The sequence below is a fragment of the Cebus imitator genome, unplaced genomic scaffold (assembly GCF_001604975.1).
Source record: "Cebus imitator isolate Cc_AM_T3 unplaced genomic scaffold, Cebus_imitator-1.0 Scaffold254, whole genome shotgun sequence".
NCBI classification, from domain to species: domain Eukaryota; kingdom Metazoa; phylum Chordata; class Mammalia; order Primates; family Cebidae; genus Cebus; species Cebus imitator.
In genome coordinates, this window is record NW_016107569.1 from 2,815,669 (window position 1) to 2,831,277 (window position 15,609).

The 15,609-nt window shown below is 55.0% G+C and overlaps 1 protein-coding gene across 3 annotated transcripts; it reads right to left on the bottom strand.

The window, feature by feature from the left end:
• Nucleotides 1-3,204: 3,204 nt before the first annotated feature.
• On the bottom strand, nucleotides 3,205-11,838 carry DOLPP1 (dolichyldiphosphatase 1). Of its 3 annotated transcripts, none has more exons than XM_017499128.2 (8): nucleotides 11,654-11,816; nucleotides 8,524-8,624; nucleotides 8,207-8,294; nucleotides 8,008-8,107; nucleotides 7,698-7,796; nucleotides 7,042-7,170; nucleotides 6,459-6,548; nucleotides 3,205-4,680 (listed from the first exon to the last, which is right to left on the bottom strand). In XM_017499128.2, the coding sequence occupies exons 1-8, from the start codon at nucleotides 11,727-11,729 to the stop codon at nucleotides 4,644-4,646; spliced, it is 720 nt and encodes a 239-aa protein (XP_017354617.1). In that variant the 5' UTR covers nucleotides 11,730-11,816; the 3' UTR covers nucleotides 3,205-4,643. The 3 variants fall into 3 exon arrangements, with proteins under 3 accessions (XP_017354617.1, XP_017354618.1, XP_017354619.1); XM_017499129.2 differs by having other exon boundaries at nucleotides 8,207-8,291; nucleotides 11,654-11,786; XM_017499130.2 differs by lacking the exon at nucleotides 7,698-7,796 and having other exon boundaries at nucleotides 11,654-11,838.
• Between the last annotated feature and the right edge of the window lie 3,771 nt (nucleotides 11,839-15,609).

The following is a 15,609-nucleotide window of genomic DNA, read 5'->3' on the forward strand; positions in this document are numbered from 1 at the left end:
AAAATGGCAAACAAGATTTCGTCATTCTTCCTTAGGGGTAACTCCTGAGACCTCACACTTCCAAGTGTTGGATGTTGGGATAAAGCAGAGCTTAACGTTGTGCCAGGGGCACTTGTGGCTTGGAATGAAATTGTAGTGCCAGTGCTGTGCATGAAATCCTACAGGTGCTGCTCAGAGGCTGGCAGAGCAGACGGCAGCCCCAGGAGAGTGGGGTCAGCTGACCCCAAGGGGGCTCCAGGACTGACCAAACTGATGCCAGCGATACAGATGAAAAACCTGATTTTTGCAAAATGAGTGAAAAAAAAAAAACTGTTCTAAATTGGTGTATCTTGAGCAATACATAATTTGACATTTGAATGAGTAATACATTTTTTTTTTTGAGACAAGAGTTTCACTCTCGTCACCTAGGCTGGACTGCAATGGTGCGATGTCGGCTCACTGCAACCTCCACCTCCCAGGTTCAAGTGATTCTCCTGACTCAGCCTCCCAAGTAGTTGAGATTACAGGTGCCATCACCATACCTGGCTAATTTTTGTATTTTTACTAGAGACAGGGTCTCACCATGTTGGCCAGGCTGGTTTCAAACTCCTGATCTCGGGTGATCCACCCCCCTCGGCCTTCCAAAGTGCTGGGATTACAGGCCTGAGTCACCACACCCAGTCTAATAAAATTAATGAATTAAAGAGAAATAGACGTGGTTTTTATATAGATCTTGAAAGTCTGTATATCCAGTGGGCATGAACTTTATATAAGCCCTGTCATTGGGAGAAAGCAGGATGTACTGGAGGTTAAGGTTGTCAAGGCAGGGCAAGGACCTGGCCGCAGGGGGCCCTGTGGAAGGGCCATGACAAAGACAAGGGCCTCAGCCAGGCATGATGGCTCACGCCTGAAATCCCAGTACTTTGGGAGGCCGAGGCAGGCAGATCACTTGAGGTCAGGAGTTCGAGACCAGCCTGGCCAACACGGCAAAACACCCTGTCTCTACTAAAAAATACAAAACTTAGCTAGGTGAGGTGGCAGGTGCCTATAATCCCAGCTACTCGGGAGGCTGAGGCAGGAGAATCACTTGAACCCGGGAGGCAGAGGTTGCAGTGAGCTGAGACTGTGCCATTGCACTCCAGTCTGGGAGACAGAGTAAGACTCTATCTCAAGAAAAAAAAAAAAAAAGACAAGGGCCTCTTCCTGAGCCCTAAGTGTGAGGAGGCTGGCATGGCTGGATTTTAGGAGGATGCTGTGGTTGCTGCCACATGAGGAATAGTTTAAAGTGGACCAGGCTAAGGGTGGGCAGGAGGGGAACCTGTCAGGAGGCTTTGCTGCCTGTAGGCACGGACTGGTGGTGGCCTGGACCCACACAGCAGCCTGGGAGGGGAAGAAAAGTGGATCTTTTTTTTTCTTGAGATGGAGTCTCACTCTTTTGCCCAGACTGGAGTGCAGTGGCACTATCTCGGCTCACTGCAACCTCCACCTCCTGGGTTCAAGCTATTCTCCTGCCTCAGAATCCAGAATAGATGGGATTACAGGCACCTGCCACCATGCCCAGCTAACTTTTATATTTTTGGTAGAGACGGGGTTTCACCATGTTGGCCGGGCTAGTCTCAAATTCCTGACCTTAAGTGATCAACCCGCCTAGACCTCCCAAAATGCTAGGATTACAGATGTGAGCCACCGAACATGAACAAAAAGTGGGTATTTCAAAGAGGCTTCTGAGGGCTTGAGGAGTTGGGTTTCTGCCCAGCACTGCACCTTGGGCAGGATGGAGTGGGGTCGGGGTAAGCAGGTGAGTGTGAATGAAGTGAAAGCAATGTGTTAGCAGCATCTGAAGCCAGGTGGCCCGGACCCAGCCTGAGCCCTTAGCCTGGTGGTCTCTGTGGGCCTCCCCAGGAAACTGAATGAACAAGTGAAGGAAGGCTCAGGTGGGGCCAGGGCCCACCCTCTGGGGAGCTCCTCTTTGCAACCTTCTCAGTGTGGGACTTCGGTTTTATTAAGAAATGAAAGCTATGGCTGGGCTCGATGGCTCACACCTGTAATCCCAGCACTTTGGGAGGCTGAGGCAGGCGGATAAGGAGGTCAGGAGTTCGAGACCAGCCTGGCCAACATGGTGAAACCCCATCTCTACCAAATACGCAAAAAAATTAGCTGGGAGTGGTGGCATGTGCCTATAGTCCCAGCTACTTGGGAGGCTGAGTCAGGAGAATCGCTTGAACCCAGGAGGTGGAGGTCACAGTGAGCCGAGATTGTGCCACTGCACTCCAGCCTGGGCGACAGAGCAAGACTACATTTCAAAAAAAATAGTAAATCAGTCTGTGCCTAATCATTCCAATATTTGAAGTATTTGTGGGTTTGTTTCTGTTATCTGTTTTCTGCTGGTTCTCCGTCATGGTGTCTTCTTTCCTTTTATATTTGATCATCTTTGTCCACATGTATTTGTTTTGTTTTTGAGATGGAGTCTTGCTCAGGCTGGAGTGCAATGGCATGATCACGGTACGCTGCAGCCTTGGCCTCCCAGGCTTAAGTGATCTCCGCCAAGTAGCTGGGACCACAAGTGTGCACCACCACGCCTGACTAATTCTTAAAAAAATATTTTAGGGAGGGATAACATGGAGAGAAATGCCAGATATAGTATGCACCTAAAGTAAAATAAATTTTAAAAAATATATACATATATATATATATTTCTTTTTTTTTTTAAAGACAGGGTCTTGCTATGTTGCCCAGGCTGGGCTCAAATTCCTGGGCTCAAATGATCCTCCCGCTTTGGCCTCCCAAAGTGCTGAAATTACAGGCGTGAGCCACTGTGTCAGACCAAGTGGAGATGGTTATCCTGGCACATTCTGAAGGGCACACTGGCTGCCCCCGAGTCTTCAAGGCTGTCCCACAGAGAAGGAACGAGGCTCAGTGAGAGCAGAGCCGGCACCACACAGGGAGGGGCCTGAGAGTGAAAAGGGGAAAACTTCTTAAGGCTGAAAGTGTCCAGGTTTGGAATGGCGGCCCTCAGTAAGCTCCCCTAGAGGGAAGTAATCGGAAGCTGGACAGACCCTGATGGGGAACGTGGCAGAGGCCATTCACAGCCCTCCTGTGGGCTAGCAGGGACTCGGTAACTTCTGGTTTCATGGTCTTCACTGTATTGTTGCCCCTAAGGGTCCTGTGTCCCCGCAGCTGCCCCAATCTCCTCTCCTGAGCTCAGTCAGCATGTGCTCAAGCCGCCCAAGTTTATGATTTTATTTTAAAACAATAGTAAACAATTTCATTGATTTTTCTTAAATCAAACCACCTCACACTCGGCTTGTCTCAGGCAAAAAGTAAAAAATAAAAATAACAAGGGGAGGGAAACGTGGAAACCAACCTACCTTCCCTAGAAATAAGCCCTGGTCCCGGCATCTGGAATGGCTTTTGGACACTGCCTTTAACAAAGGAGAAAAGAAAGCACCAAAATATTGTGCTTCAGCAGCAGGTTAGGAACCTCCACAAAGAAAGGGGTGGGGAGGATTCGAACACAGATCCCGAGTGGCCCAGTTCAGTCCTCAGAGCTTCTGAGAGTCTGGAGGCATCTCCTCTCCACAACTCCCTTTCAGAGTGACTTAGAGGTGGGGATCCCTTTGGGAAGAGCCCTCCCACAAACTGGGCTGGCAGGGCTCTGTGAGCCCACACCCCAGACACAGGTTTGAGGGGGATCCCAAGCAGGTTCCCAGCTGGTCAGAGATGGGTCGGGAAGGACAAGGACATATTCAGAGCACACAGAAGGAAGGGCAAGGGACTTCGGGCGCCCACTGCCTCACTCCTCTCCTCCCGGCTCCCAGCTCCTTCCCATTTTGTTCGCGTAGGGATGAAGACTAACTGCTACTGGATGGCAGGACAAGAAAGAGCTGTAAACAGCCTGGGTCTGCTCACCCACATGTGCAGGCTCCTTTGTCAGAAAGGGATTATTGTTTTATGGACAGGGGACCAGAGAAAGCCCTTATGGTGTTGGGTCGATACGGGGTAGAACACAATGACAGCAGCCGCCAGATGCGCGCTCGCTCTGGGCCCTGCCCCCAGACAGGGAAACACTGACCGAGGTTCTGGAATGGCAATGGTGGCAGGGAGGGTGTGGGGTATGCTCCCCTCCTCCTGGCACCCCAGGCCACCACTCCAGCCCAGGGAGAAGCATCTGCCCTCTGGGCATAGGACGAAGGGCCTGGGAAGCTGACTGGGGCCCTCTGTCCACAGGGCGGCCACCGGAGAGCAGGCTCTTCAGCTCCAGAATCCTGCCTGCCTCTGACAAAACCAAAAAATAAATAGTGTGTACTTCTCACGCCACCTGGAATTCCTGGCCCCGAGACCAGAGGCGCGAGTCCTCCTCCTCCACCCCGCACCCAGGTGCCCACAATGAGGGCACTTCCTGCCCAGCCAGAGGCTGGCAGCAGCACAAGCGAGGGTCTCTGGCCATGGCCCCCAGGCAGCAGGCCCTCCAGGGTCCTGGTTGAGGGGCTGGCTCAGCCCTTTGGTCCACCTTGTTCATTAAAATTAAAATAAGAAATAAAAAGGCTCCACTTGGTGACTTGGATCTGTAGAGGTCTCTGCTTCGTCCCTGTCTGTCATCCTGTCCATCCTGCAAGGCATCGTGTGGGCCAGATCTGGAGGCTGGGCCCAGCCACACCCACCAGTCACTGCAGTTTCGTCCCCAGCTTGCGTTGTCTGTTCCTGCAAAATGGGACGGGGGTCAGATGTGGGTTCAGTAACCTGCGGCTGTCCCCCACCTCATAGTCCCAACTAAGTAGATAAATCCCGACCCCCAGTAGCTAGTGATTGATCTGAACTGGGCCAATCAGAGCGCCTGCCCTGGGAATGGCACCTAGAGAGGGTTGATCTCCCTGGTGGGGCCTGTACCTCGGCTGTCTCAGCTCTGGAATCCTGGAAGTGGAGCCAGGAGATTGGGGCTGGGGTGGGGGCCAGGATGAGACAACAGAGGCAAGAGGAACCTGGCTGGGTTCCAATTAGTTACGGGGAGTTTCCCTTTATTGACAAGCCAGCACAAGTGGGTTCTCTTGTTATCGACCAAAACAGAAGTACAGAAAAGTAGTGAGCTCCCCATCCGGGAGGTATGTAAGCAAAAGTAGGAGAACTACTGATGGAGGTTACTGAGGGGATTTGAGCGCCCAATTTGGGGTGTGGCTATATCCAGGATGAGCCCAGGAACCTGAGGGAAGCAGGACCAATCACCCCCATTTTCTAGAGGTGCTGATAGATTCGGTAGAGAAGAATGGGGCTTGTCCAGGGTCCCAGTTAAAATCTAGAAACCTGACTGGTCCTGTGTGATCTGGTCCCAGCCTCATCCCACAACACACCCCTTGTTCCCTGGGCTCCAGCCCCAGCCGTCTCAGTCTGGTGCAGTCACCAAGCTTTGTCGGCCTCAGGAGCTATGCACGCCCTTCCCCAGCCAGCTCTGACTTCACAGGCCCCACCCACCCAGCCCCACATAGGCTCCCGACACAAGCTCAGGCCACAGCACCGATCGCCTAGGCAGGCGATCACCTAGGCAGGTGCACCGCAGCTCTTCCCTGCCTGCTGTGAGCACCATAAGCAGGGGACCATGGCTGTCGCTCTGTGCTTGCCCCCAGCACACAGCCTGGCACAGAACAGGTGTGCCCTAAGATTTTGGTAAATGAAGGCAGGTGGAGGCCGGCCAGGTGGGGCAGGGCAGGGTGAGGCAGGGCAGGCCGGTGAGAGATCAGCAGGGCCAGCTGGGGCCCTTCCGCCTCTAATGGGATTGCCTGCCCTAACCCCCTCCAATCCCCTTTCCTCATGGATCCCCGGCTTTGCTCTTAAGCTTGTTAGGATAATTTGGACCTTGATGCACTAAACACATTTCCTGGCTGCTAGGACACCCCACCCTGCCCCGCCCCACGGTCTCTCTCAGCCTGCCTGCAAACCTCCCAGGCTTCCTCTGGAGCCTCAGCTCGTCTCTAAACCCGGAGAGGAGCCAGCCTTCCCACACCCCTAGGACCCCCACCCAGGATTTAGGGCGAGTGAAACAGCATGAGTCAGGACTCTCCAAAGCTCAGCTCTGTCCTGGCCTGCTGTGCAACTACAGGCTGGCCCCCTAACTCAACATGCCTCAGTTGACCCAGGTCTAAGAAAGCATCTGAACTAACCCCTAGGGATGGCCACACACAGGAGCCCTGAGAAGCTCAGCTGCCCAGCTCTCTGGTTCTGGGCTGCAGAGGTTAAAAGCATGGGCTCTGGGCCAGACGGCCTGGGTTCACGACCCTGCTCCCCACCCAGTATCTGCAAGATCTCAAGTAAGTGACTTCTCCAAGCTTCAATTTTCTCATCTGCAAAATGGGGGTCACAGTAGGGTTCAATGGGTTAATGCAAGAGAAGCACTTAGGCAGGCATGGGCTCCCAGAGGGACCTCCAAACACGGAGGCAGAGGCTGCCTGGGGCTAGGTCCCTGTGAGCACTGCTGTCCCCGAACTCACCTGGCTTCTGCCCGGGTTACCGTGTACTCAAACCAGAGTACGTTGGGAATGAGGCTTGTGTCTCGGATTAGGAAGAACTCGGAGATAGGCCTGGAGAGACAGATACCCAGAAAGCCAGGACCACATCAGGGCACGAGTCTCACCGTGCCAGACATCCCCACCAGTGCCCAGGGCTGGTGCTGCACCCTCCCCCACCGCCTAGAGTCACTGCCTGGACTGAGACCCCAGAGCCACTGAGAGACCCAGCTATGTCACCTGTGTCACCTCAGGCAGGGGCACTATCACACAGCACACACAGTCCAGCAGGACTCAGGCTTCTAAGTCCCTGAGAACCTATGCAAGGACAGAGGATGATACTCTGGCTTCTGGGCCTAAGGAAACCCCCCATGTCTCTGCTGCAAACCCCTGGAGGAGGTGGAAGCCAGACAGGCGGGGCCTGTAGCCTTATGCCACCAGAAGGCTAGGCACTGGGGCCTTCTCAGGGAGACAGGGGCTGGGGTCAAGACTCCTGGCCTGCCCAGTGACAGCCCCACCCACAGGAGGGGACAGGGCCACAGTGCCTGGGACGGCAGGAGGCAGTTACCAGGCTGCTATCCTGGGGAACAGCGGGGTGAGGACCTCCTGGGTGAAGATGAACCAGGCGACGGCCATGAGGCCTCCAGCGATGCCTCCATAGAGCACCTGGCTCCAAGTGTGGTACAGCAGGTAGACCCTGGGCCAATGCCAGAAGGGAAGTATGTGAGAGCCAGGCAGAGACAGGCCCTCGCAATCCTCCGAGCCCACGTGCCAGCTTCCCAGGGACCTGTGCCCACAAATGTGGAGACACACCGACACACCAACAAGACACTGACTCTACGGGCACAGCCTCAGTTCCACTTCCAGGAGGGAGGGCGCTGGACCCCAACTGCAGTTCTCCCATCTGTAGCCGTGAAGGGCCAGCTAGGATCTGCTGCCACCTGTCCAGCCCTTGACCTCTGGATTTGTCTACGGTGGGCTCCTCCGGAATAGGGACTAGATGGCTAATACACGGAGTTAGCCCCAGAATCTTGGGCTCAGTGGGGACTGGGCTAGAAAGGGCAGCTGGAGCCCTGTCCTTTTAAAACTAGAGGTCTGAGACCTCTTTCCCAGTCCTGCCCTATAGGCTCTGGGACTAGGGTCCATAGTGGGGCCTGACAGGGACCAGGAATCAGCAGGACCCACATGGGCAGGGTGCAGACCGGGGCACTCCCTCCTCCATACCTACTGTAGGAGACTAGGAAGGCCGCAGCGAGAAGCCCTAGGGAGAGCACGTGCCTCCACAGCAAGTCCAGGAACCTGGCGTTGTTTGTTTGGTGCATTCTGGGAAAACAGGCCCGCCAGATGGCCTCAGCCCACAGCCCAGCCCAGGCCTCCCCAACAGTCCCTGGCCCCATCCAAATTCTCCCTGGGTGCCTTCTGCCTCAGCTGCAGCCCCTCCCACCCCAGGGGCATCTGAAGGGCTAGCAGTGAGTCCCTGACAGAGCCCAGCCTGGGCCAGTTCAGGACCACCCCGGCCAGGGAAGAAGCTCACCTTAAATACAGGAAAAGGAAGGAATAGACGGAGAAGAACCACATAAACTGGGAATGGCTGGAGGGCATCCCGTATTTGGTGCCCACTGCTGTGTGGGGGCCTGGGAGAGAGAGGAGACCAGGGCATCACGGGAGGATGCGGACCTCCCAGTAACACCCCGACCTGGGGGACCCTCAGGCCCTCGCGGCCCAGGCCCTACCTCCACAGGGCCGTGGCTCCTGGATGACGTTTTTGATCAGCCAGTTGACCCCCTCGTTCAGTGCCAGGCCCCCAAGGAACGAAATCTGCTGGGGAAGACGTGTGGTCAGCTGGGCTTCTGTGCACCTGCTGGCTGCTACCCAGTTCCAAAGACCATGGGCTCTGACTGAACCTCCCAGCCCAAAAGGTAAGTAACCTGGAACCAGCCGGGAGACTTCACACACCTGAAGACAGGTGGACGCAAGGATGAGAAGGCAAACCCTGGGCTAAGGCCCAGAGCGGGGTGGGGTAGGGAAGGGGTGGGCAGGACAAACTCACCGTGTGCAGCTCCCGCTTAAATATAATGAGGGTCACAAAACCAACAATGACAAATACAGGGCCGAGGCTCAGGTAGGCAAGGAGGTGGCCAGAGAGATCACCTGGCAAGACAGAGAACAGAATGAGGACAAGGCCCAGGCATCAGAATAGGGGCCAGCCCCTTGCAGGGAGGGCCTGAGCCAGAAAGGAGGTCCCAGCCAGGAACACTGGCCCCTTTTAGGAGACGAGAACACTCAAGCTGAGAATCTAAGGACAGGTGAGGTTGAGTCCGAAGGGCACCCTGACCATTTGAGACAAGGCGGCTATGCAGCCACTCGGGTCTGAGGGCATGGCTCAGTTCCTATGCCAGCACTCGCTAGCTGTGTGAACTGAGGCCGGATTCAACTTTCTAAGGCTCAGCTCACCCACTTGTGGAACAGGGATATTAGTGCCTACCTCCTATGGCTGTGTGAGACTTGATGATATGAGACCTGTGAGACACTCAGTTTGGTCCCTGGCAACCAGGATACTTCCATGTTGGGGCAGAGGTGGGGAGAACCCAGTGTGGGAAAGGGTCCACACCACCAGCCTCACACAAGTAGCAGGGAAGGTGTCCACAGAGGGCTGAGCCCAGATTCCAGGGCTGAAGAGATGGACACACACACGCCTGGCCTCATCCACACCCAGGATCCTACTCAGCTCATCCTACCCAGGATCAGGCTGGCCTGGAGTTGGTCTGGGAAAGCAGTGCAGCCCAGCTAACCACCTGGGTTCAAGTGCTGGTGCTGCCACAGTCCCACTGGGTGACAGCAGGGTGAGTCCCTTCTCTTTTCTGGGCCTCTCCACCACGAAGCTCACCTCCACAGCACTGGGCTATGAAGACAGTGAGTGGCTGGTACCCACACCTTGAGACAGGGCAGCTGTGCAGCCACCCTGGGGTCTGAGGGCATGGCTCAGTTCCTATGCCAGCACTCGCTGGCTGCATGAACGGAGGCAACGATTCAACCTTCTAAGCCTCAGCTCACCCACTTGTGGAATAGGGATATTAGCGCCTACCTCCTCCTGCTGCCATCTCCACAGCCTGTCCCAGAGCCGGCACTACCCTGCGGTTTTCCTGAAGATGCGACCACAGACTCTGGCCTCTCCACTCTCTGATCCAAGCCCCCTCATGCCTCCCACTGCCCTTAGGACAAGCTCCCCCTCAGCCCAGCCCATCTGGCCCTGCACAGCCCTGGCCCTGCTTCCCTCCCACCCTCTGCTCTACTTCCAAGGACCGAACTCTAGTTCCCAGAGCATACCGTGCCCTTTCCTTCTTCCGGACCTTTGCACGTAGTTTCCCCACCTGGGATTCTCACTGGGTTTACTCAACAAACATCAACTAAGAACCCACCACAGTGGCAGAAAAGACAGATACGTCCCTGCTAGTGCAGAGCTCACAGTCTGACAGGACAATGTGCCATCCAGACATGGTTCATGATCCACTAGTTAGTGTAGATATCAGGACAGCATCTGGGAGTAGGGACTGGGTCTCTTTATTCCCCACTCTATCACCCAGCCTAGCACAGAGCCTGGCTCTTAACTGGGCTCAAAAACTCTTGAATGAATGAATGAAATAAGCAAGTGATGGTGTGATGAGGGGTGTGAAGGAGAAGTGCAGGGAACCACAGAAGCATTTATAGGGGCCTAGACCTCGCCAGATGCCCCAGGCTCAGCCAGGTCCCTCATCACAGCCTGTATCATGCTGCACACAACTGCCTGCCAGGTTCCCTCTGGCTTGCTGGACTGTGAGCACTCCAAGAAGCTACTCTGAGGCCAGGAGGGGAAGCTGTAAAGGTGCAGAGGCCTTAGCAAGTCTCACCCCACCTCCCTCTTATAAAGCAACCATTTTTCATAGTGCAGGAGTGCAGGGATCGATCAGGCCTGTTAAGCATTCTAAACTCAGAGCTAGCCCAGGGCCCAGCACTCAGGAGTGTTCAGCAGATATTGGCTGAATGAACAAACAGATGAATGGTAGGCAGGCAGGCAGGCAGGGCCCAGCACCTGGCCAGGCCATACCACCCCCAGTACAACCCACAACACCAAGGTCAAAGTTCTTTGGCATTCAGTCCTGGTGCCCTCAGCGGGGCCAGGTTCTCACATCTCGCAAGGCAGCAGCAAGAGCAGGCCCTTCCCAGGCAAGCAGGGCTCAATGAGGGGGCCCCAGCCTTCCCTGGCACTCCATCATCCTACTCAGGGAGGGTCCTGGAAGGTGGGATGGCATTAACTGCAGGTATTCCCTGAATACTTATGCATGCTGGGCACTGTGCTCAGCCCTTCTTGTGCCTCCTGCTATTTGATGCTCACAGCATCACCAGACGGTAAGCACTGTAATCAGTCCCACTTTTAGAGGTGAAGTAACTTAAGCAGAGGGAGGCACCTACACAAGGCCTCAGCCTCAATTGGAGCCTAGATGGGTCTGACCCCCACGCCCAAGCTCTGCGCCACTCTTAGTAGAGAGCCTCCAGAACGCCGCTAACGGACATCTCAACTAGAAAGCCCTGCGCTTCGAGAGGTGTGTCTGATAGGAAGCTCCAGAAATCAAGATCCCGGAGGCTGCCCTCCCCCTCATCGGGTCCTCTCGGTTGTAAAGTCGTGCCCTGCTCAGGGCGTGGCACCACAAGTACTCAAAAGCCTGGCTTCAGCTTGCACACTCCGTACAACGGAGAGCTCTTTCTCTTACAAGCAGTCCAAAGCACTGTTCGAAGGAAACAAACACTGCCTGCACGCTGGGGCGGGAGTGCGGCCTCTCTGGGGCAAGGGAAGAAGGGCAAAGGTCCAGGCCAGGGATCTTTTCTCGCCTCACACAGACCCCCGCCCCATTTCAAGCCACCGGCGCCCCGGGACCCAGGGGAGCGCCCCGGGACCCAGGGGAGCGCCCCGGCCGCGCAGCCGCAGAGTACGCGAGCGAGCGACTCACAATTTCGCCCAGCTCATCCCCGCACCACTGCGCCTGCGCAAGGCGCGCGCCGGCCGAGCCCCTCCAAGACTCACTATTTGACAGTTCCCACCCCGGTCCCCCGGCGCCCCCTCCGCGGGCTCGCGCAGGCCGGAGAGCCCGGGACTGAGAGGCCGTACCCGGGAAGGCGTCCTCGGAGCCGGGGCCGCCTTTTACCTGCAGGATATTCGACGTGGGTGAGGGTCACCGGCCGCCATGAAGCGGGGAGCGAGCACTGTCCGTCCGCTGCCATCTTACCCGGAGACCGGGCTTCTTCGAGCAGCCAATGGGGAGCCAGGGGGGCGGTGGTCCTGACCTATCACGCCGGGGAGGCGCCGTGCACCCAATCGGAGGCCGATATAGGTAGCGGCGCAGCCATTCAGCGTGCAGGCCGTGGGGCCTGCCTGAGAGGCTAATCAGAGAGCGGGGCCCCTGGGAGCCAACGAGCCGGCCCAGCTGGCGCCCAATCCCGGGCGAGCACAGGTAGGGGTCTGGCCAATCAGAGAAGGGGAGGGTTCCATCACAGAACAGGGAGCATAACAGCCAATCAGAAGGTAAGACTGCCTCAGCGTGTAGGCAGGGCGGGCCAATGAGGCGCTGGCTTTGGGGGCGTGTTGAACTTTGGTGGGAGCTTTGGTTCGAATGGGACCTGCACCCAGAGTGAAGGCTTCCCTGGTACCCCGAGCTGACCCGCGGTCTGGAGGACCTGCGCGTCCGACAGCGCATGCTCGGAGAGGAGAGGCAACCTCAGCCCCAGGGGGTTTGAACCGACCCACTTTTAGTTACGAGTAAACTGAGGCCAGAGACCCGGAGGAGGCTTGTTTCCCACTGCCCCATACTGGCCGGCGAAAGGGCAAGTCACACAGAACAGATGACCTTTTTGTGAAAAGTGTGTGGGGCAAGGCGCGCAGTAGGCACCCTAAACGCTGGACTGAACGGAAGCTTAATTGATGCTAAGAGTGGAAGCTTAGCTGCAATTAAGGACTACTTCCTCCTTCATTCATTTAACAAAGGTTTATTGATTCAGTCACGTCTGTGCTACTTAATGAGGCGTCCTGGGAGCATTTCAAACAAGAAGTCGGTTTTCCACCCACCCTTCAGTTTTCCCAAGACATTCCTCTGTGAACAGCCAGCCACACCTTCCCACCCCTCTTCACCTCTCCTGCCCAACTCTGTCTCTGGCTAGATTGGATTACAGTCCAGGTAAGGTGGGCTGGAAGGGCTCGACCTCTTGTCTCCTGGCCCTAGCATGTGCTGGGTTGTTTTGTTTTGTTTTTCTTTTTCTTTTTTTTAAATGCAACAATGTTGAGAGATTGTTTTGTTTTGTTTTGTTGGGTCTTGCTTTGTTGACCAGGCTAGAGTGCAGTGGCACGAACTTGGCTCACTGCAACCTCCACCTCTTGGGTCCGAGTGATTCTCCTGTCTCAGCCTCCCCAGTAGCTGGGACTACCTGCGCACACCACCGCACCCGGCTAATTTTTGCATTTATAGTAGAGATGGGGTTTCACCATGTTGCCTTGACTGGTCTCGAATTCCTGAGCTCAGGCAATCCGCCCTCGTAAGCCACCGCCCCTGGCCAGCAAGAGCTGTTTTGCTGCATGGGATGCACTGCCTCTCCTGCCCTACTTTGCCCAGCCAAATCTGGCTCAGGTGTCTCTTGGACTTACAGGTTTCCACAGCCGAGTGAGGGACCAGTACTGGACTCCCACGGTTGCATCTCCTGTCCTGTCTCAGCCCAGACCTCACTGGACTGTGATCGGTTCCTTATCTCTCCCAGTGAGCAGCGGCTCTCAGACTTCATAGAGTGCAGAGGTCAGCCTTTAGAAAATACAGATTGCTGGGTCGCACTGAGGCCTGGGTTGATCCAGTAGGTCTGGGTTGGAGCCTAGGTGTCTGGGTTCTTATGTGCTCGAGGGATTCCGATACAGGTGGTTACAGCCACCGCTGGAGAAGCCCCAAGCAACAGGAGGACGGGTTGATACACCCTGAGGCTGGTCCAGACCAGACCTAGAGCAAGTGCCTGATAAATTGTGATATTGTGCTGGCCTAGAGCCAGAACCAGAGCAAAACTATTTTATAAAATGCAAAACTGTTTTTAGATAAGTTGAAATGGCTGCCCCATTCTCCTCACAATAACTGCTAGCCTTGGCTACTGTAAATAAAACTGCTAGTTTGCTTTGCAAACTAGCCACTATGTAAAGCTGCTTACCTTTTCTTATCAGTAACTGCCAGAATTGCTAGCCTTTGCTTACCGGCAATTGCCAGACTAAGCAGCCCAAGCTAGTTCCATCCTGGCTCCTGTGACTTGTAATAAGTAACTAAGGTCTGTGATTTCCACCTTAACCAGATAATGTGTAAACAAATGTTTATCTTGACTTCTGTAAACCACTTAAGTAACAAATGGAATGACAAAAGTCCCCTGGCCCTTGGAATGTCCGGAGACCCCCACCCTCATCTCTGCCCAGGAGGTAATTTACAGAATCCACTAGCCCGCGGAATGTCTGAAGCCTTTTCATCCCCATCCCCGCCCCTCACCCCCACTCCCAAGGTGGTTTTTTGGGTATAAAAAATCGTGGCACCCTCCTTTTGCCACCACAGGTTGGAGAGATGTGAGTCCTCTGTGGTCGCCGGCATAATAAATGACCCTGCAATCTGGCATACTTTTGTCTTGTGGTAACTTTCTACGCTCCGGTCAAATACAACAAAATGACACAGGCACCCCCGGCGGGAGGTGAGAATAACCCAGGAAATCCCACAAAGAGAGTGGCTCTGTCTGTGAGTGGCCAGGTCAGTGGAGCAGGGACCCTAGGCTGGCCTGTGTGGCCAGAGGAGATGAGGGTAACTCAGAACCCACCAGGGAGCCCAGAAGGCCCCTTGCCCCCAGCCCTGCTGTGCGCACTCCCAGCCTGGGCTCGTCGGGGTCAGCTGCCCTCGGCTTCCTCAGGCACTGCCATTATTAACCTTTGAGACGCAGGAGGTGTGAGGAGCGGGCTGGGAGCTTCCCAGAATAGTTCCCTGGGACAGGGCAGCCATCCATGATCTGGGCCACACTGTCGCTCCCAAATCGACCTTGGGAGCAAAGTCCATGAAATGCAGACCTGTCAGTGCCAGGAGCCTCCCGAGGGAGGTCGAGGATGAGGAATCACAAAATGAGAGGGAGTTACCCAGGGAGGGTTTTCATGGCAGAGAGAACAGTGTAAGCCAGTGTCCTGGAGCCCGAATATGGCTGAAGAGGGCAAGAGGGAGAAAAGGGATGAGGTGGTAGGAGTCCACAGGGGCCTGGCCACCCAAAACTTTGAGGGCACTGCTAGTGATGGGGACAGAGGGGATATCTGAAGGATGGGTTTGTTGTTGGGTTTGGTTTTGTTTTCTTGTTTAAAACAACATTCAGGGCAGGCATGGTGGCTAATACCTGTAGTCCCAGCACTTTGAGAGGCTGAGCAGAAGGATCACTTGAACCCAGGAGTTCAAGACTAGCCCGGGCAACACAGCAAGACCTCATCTCTACAAACAATTTTTTTTTTTTTTTTGAGACAGAGTTTCACTCTTGTTGCCCAGGCTGGAGTGCAGTGGCAGGATCTCTGCTCACCACAACCTCCGCCTCCCAAGTGCAAGCAATTCTCCTGCCCAGCCTCCCAAGTAGCTGGGATTATAGGCATGTGCCACCATGCCCAGCTAATTTTGTATTTTTTTAGAGACAGGGTTTCTACATGTTGGTCAGTCTGCTCTCAAACTCCCAACCTCAGGTCGCGGCAGGCAGATCACAAGGTCAAGAAATCAAGACCATTCTGGCCAACATGGTGAGAGAACTGCTTGAACCTGGAAGGTAGAGGTTGCAGTAATGACTCCGGGTCAAGGTGGCTCATGCCTGTAATTCCAGCACTTTGGGAGGCCGAGGAGGGTGGATCACTTGAGGTCAGGAGTTCGAGACTACCCTGGCCAACATAGCAAAACCCCATCTCTACTAAAAACACAAAAATTAGCCAGGCCTGGTGGCGCATGCCTATAATCCCAGCTACTTAGGAGGCTGAGGCAGGAGAATCACTTGAACCCAGGAGGTAGAGGTTGCAGTGAGCCAAGATCATGCCACTGCACCCCAGCCTGGGAACAAGAGTCAAACTCCGTCTCAAAAA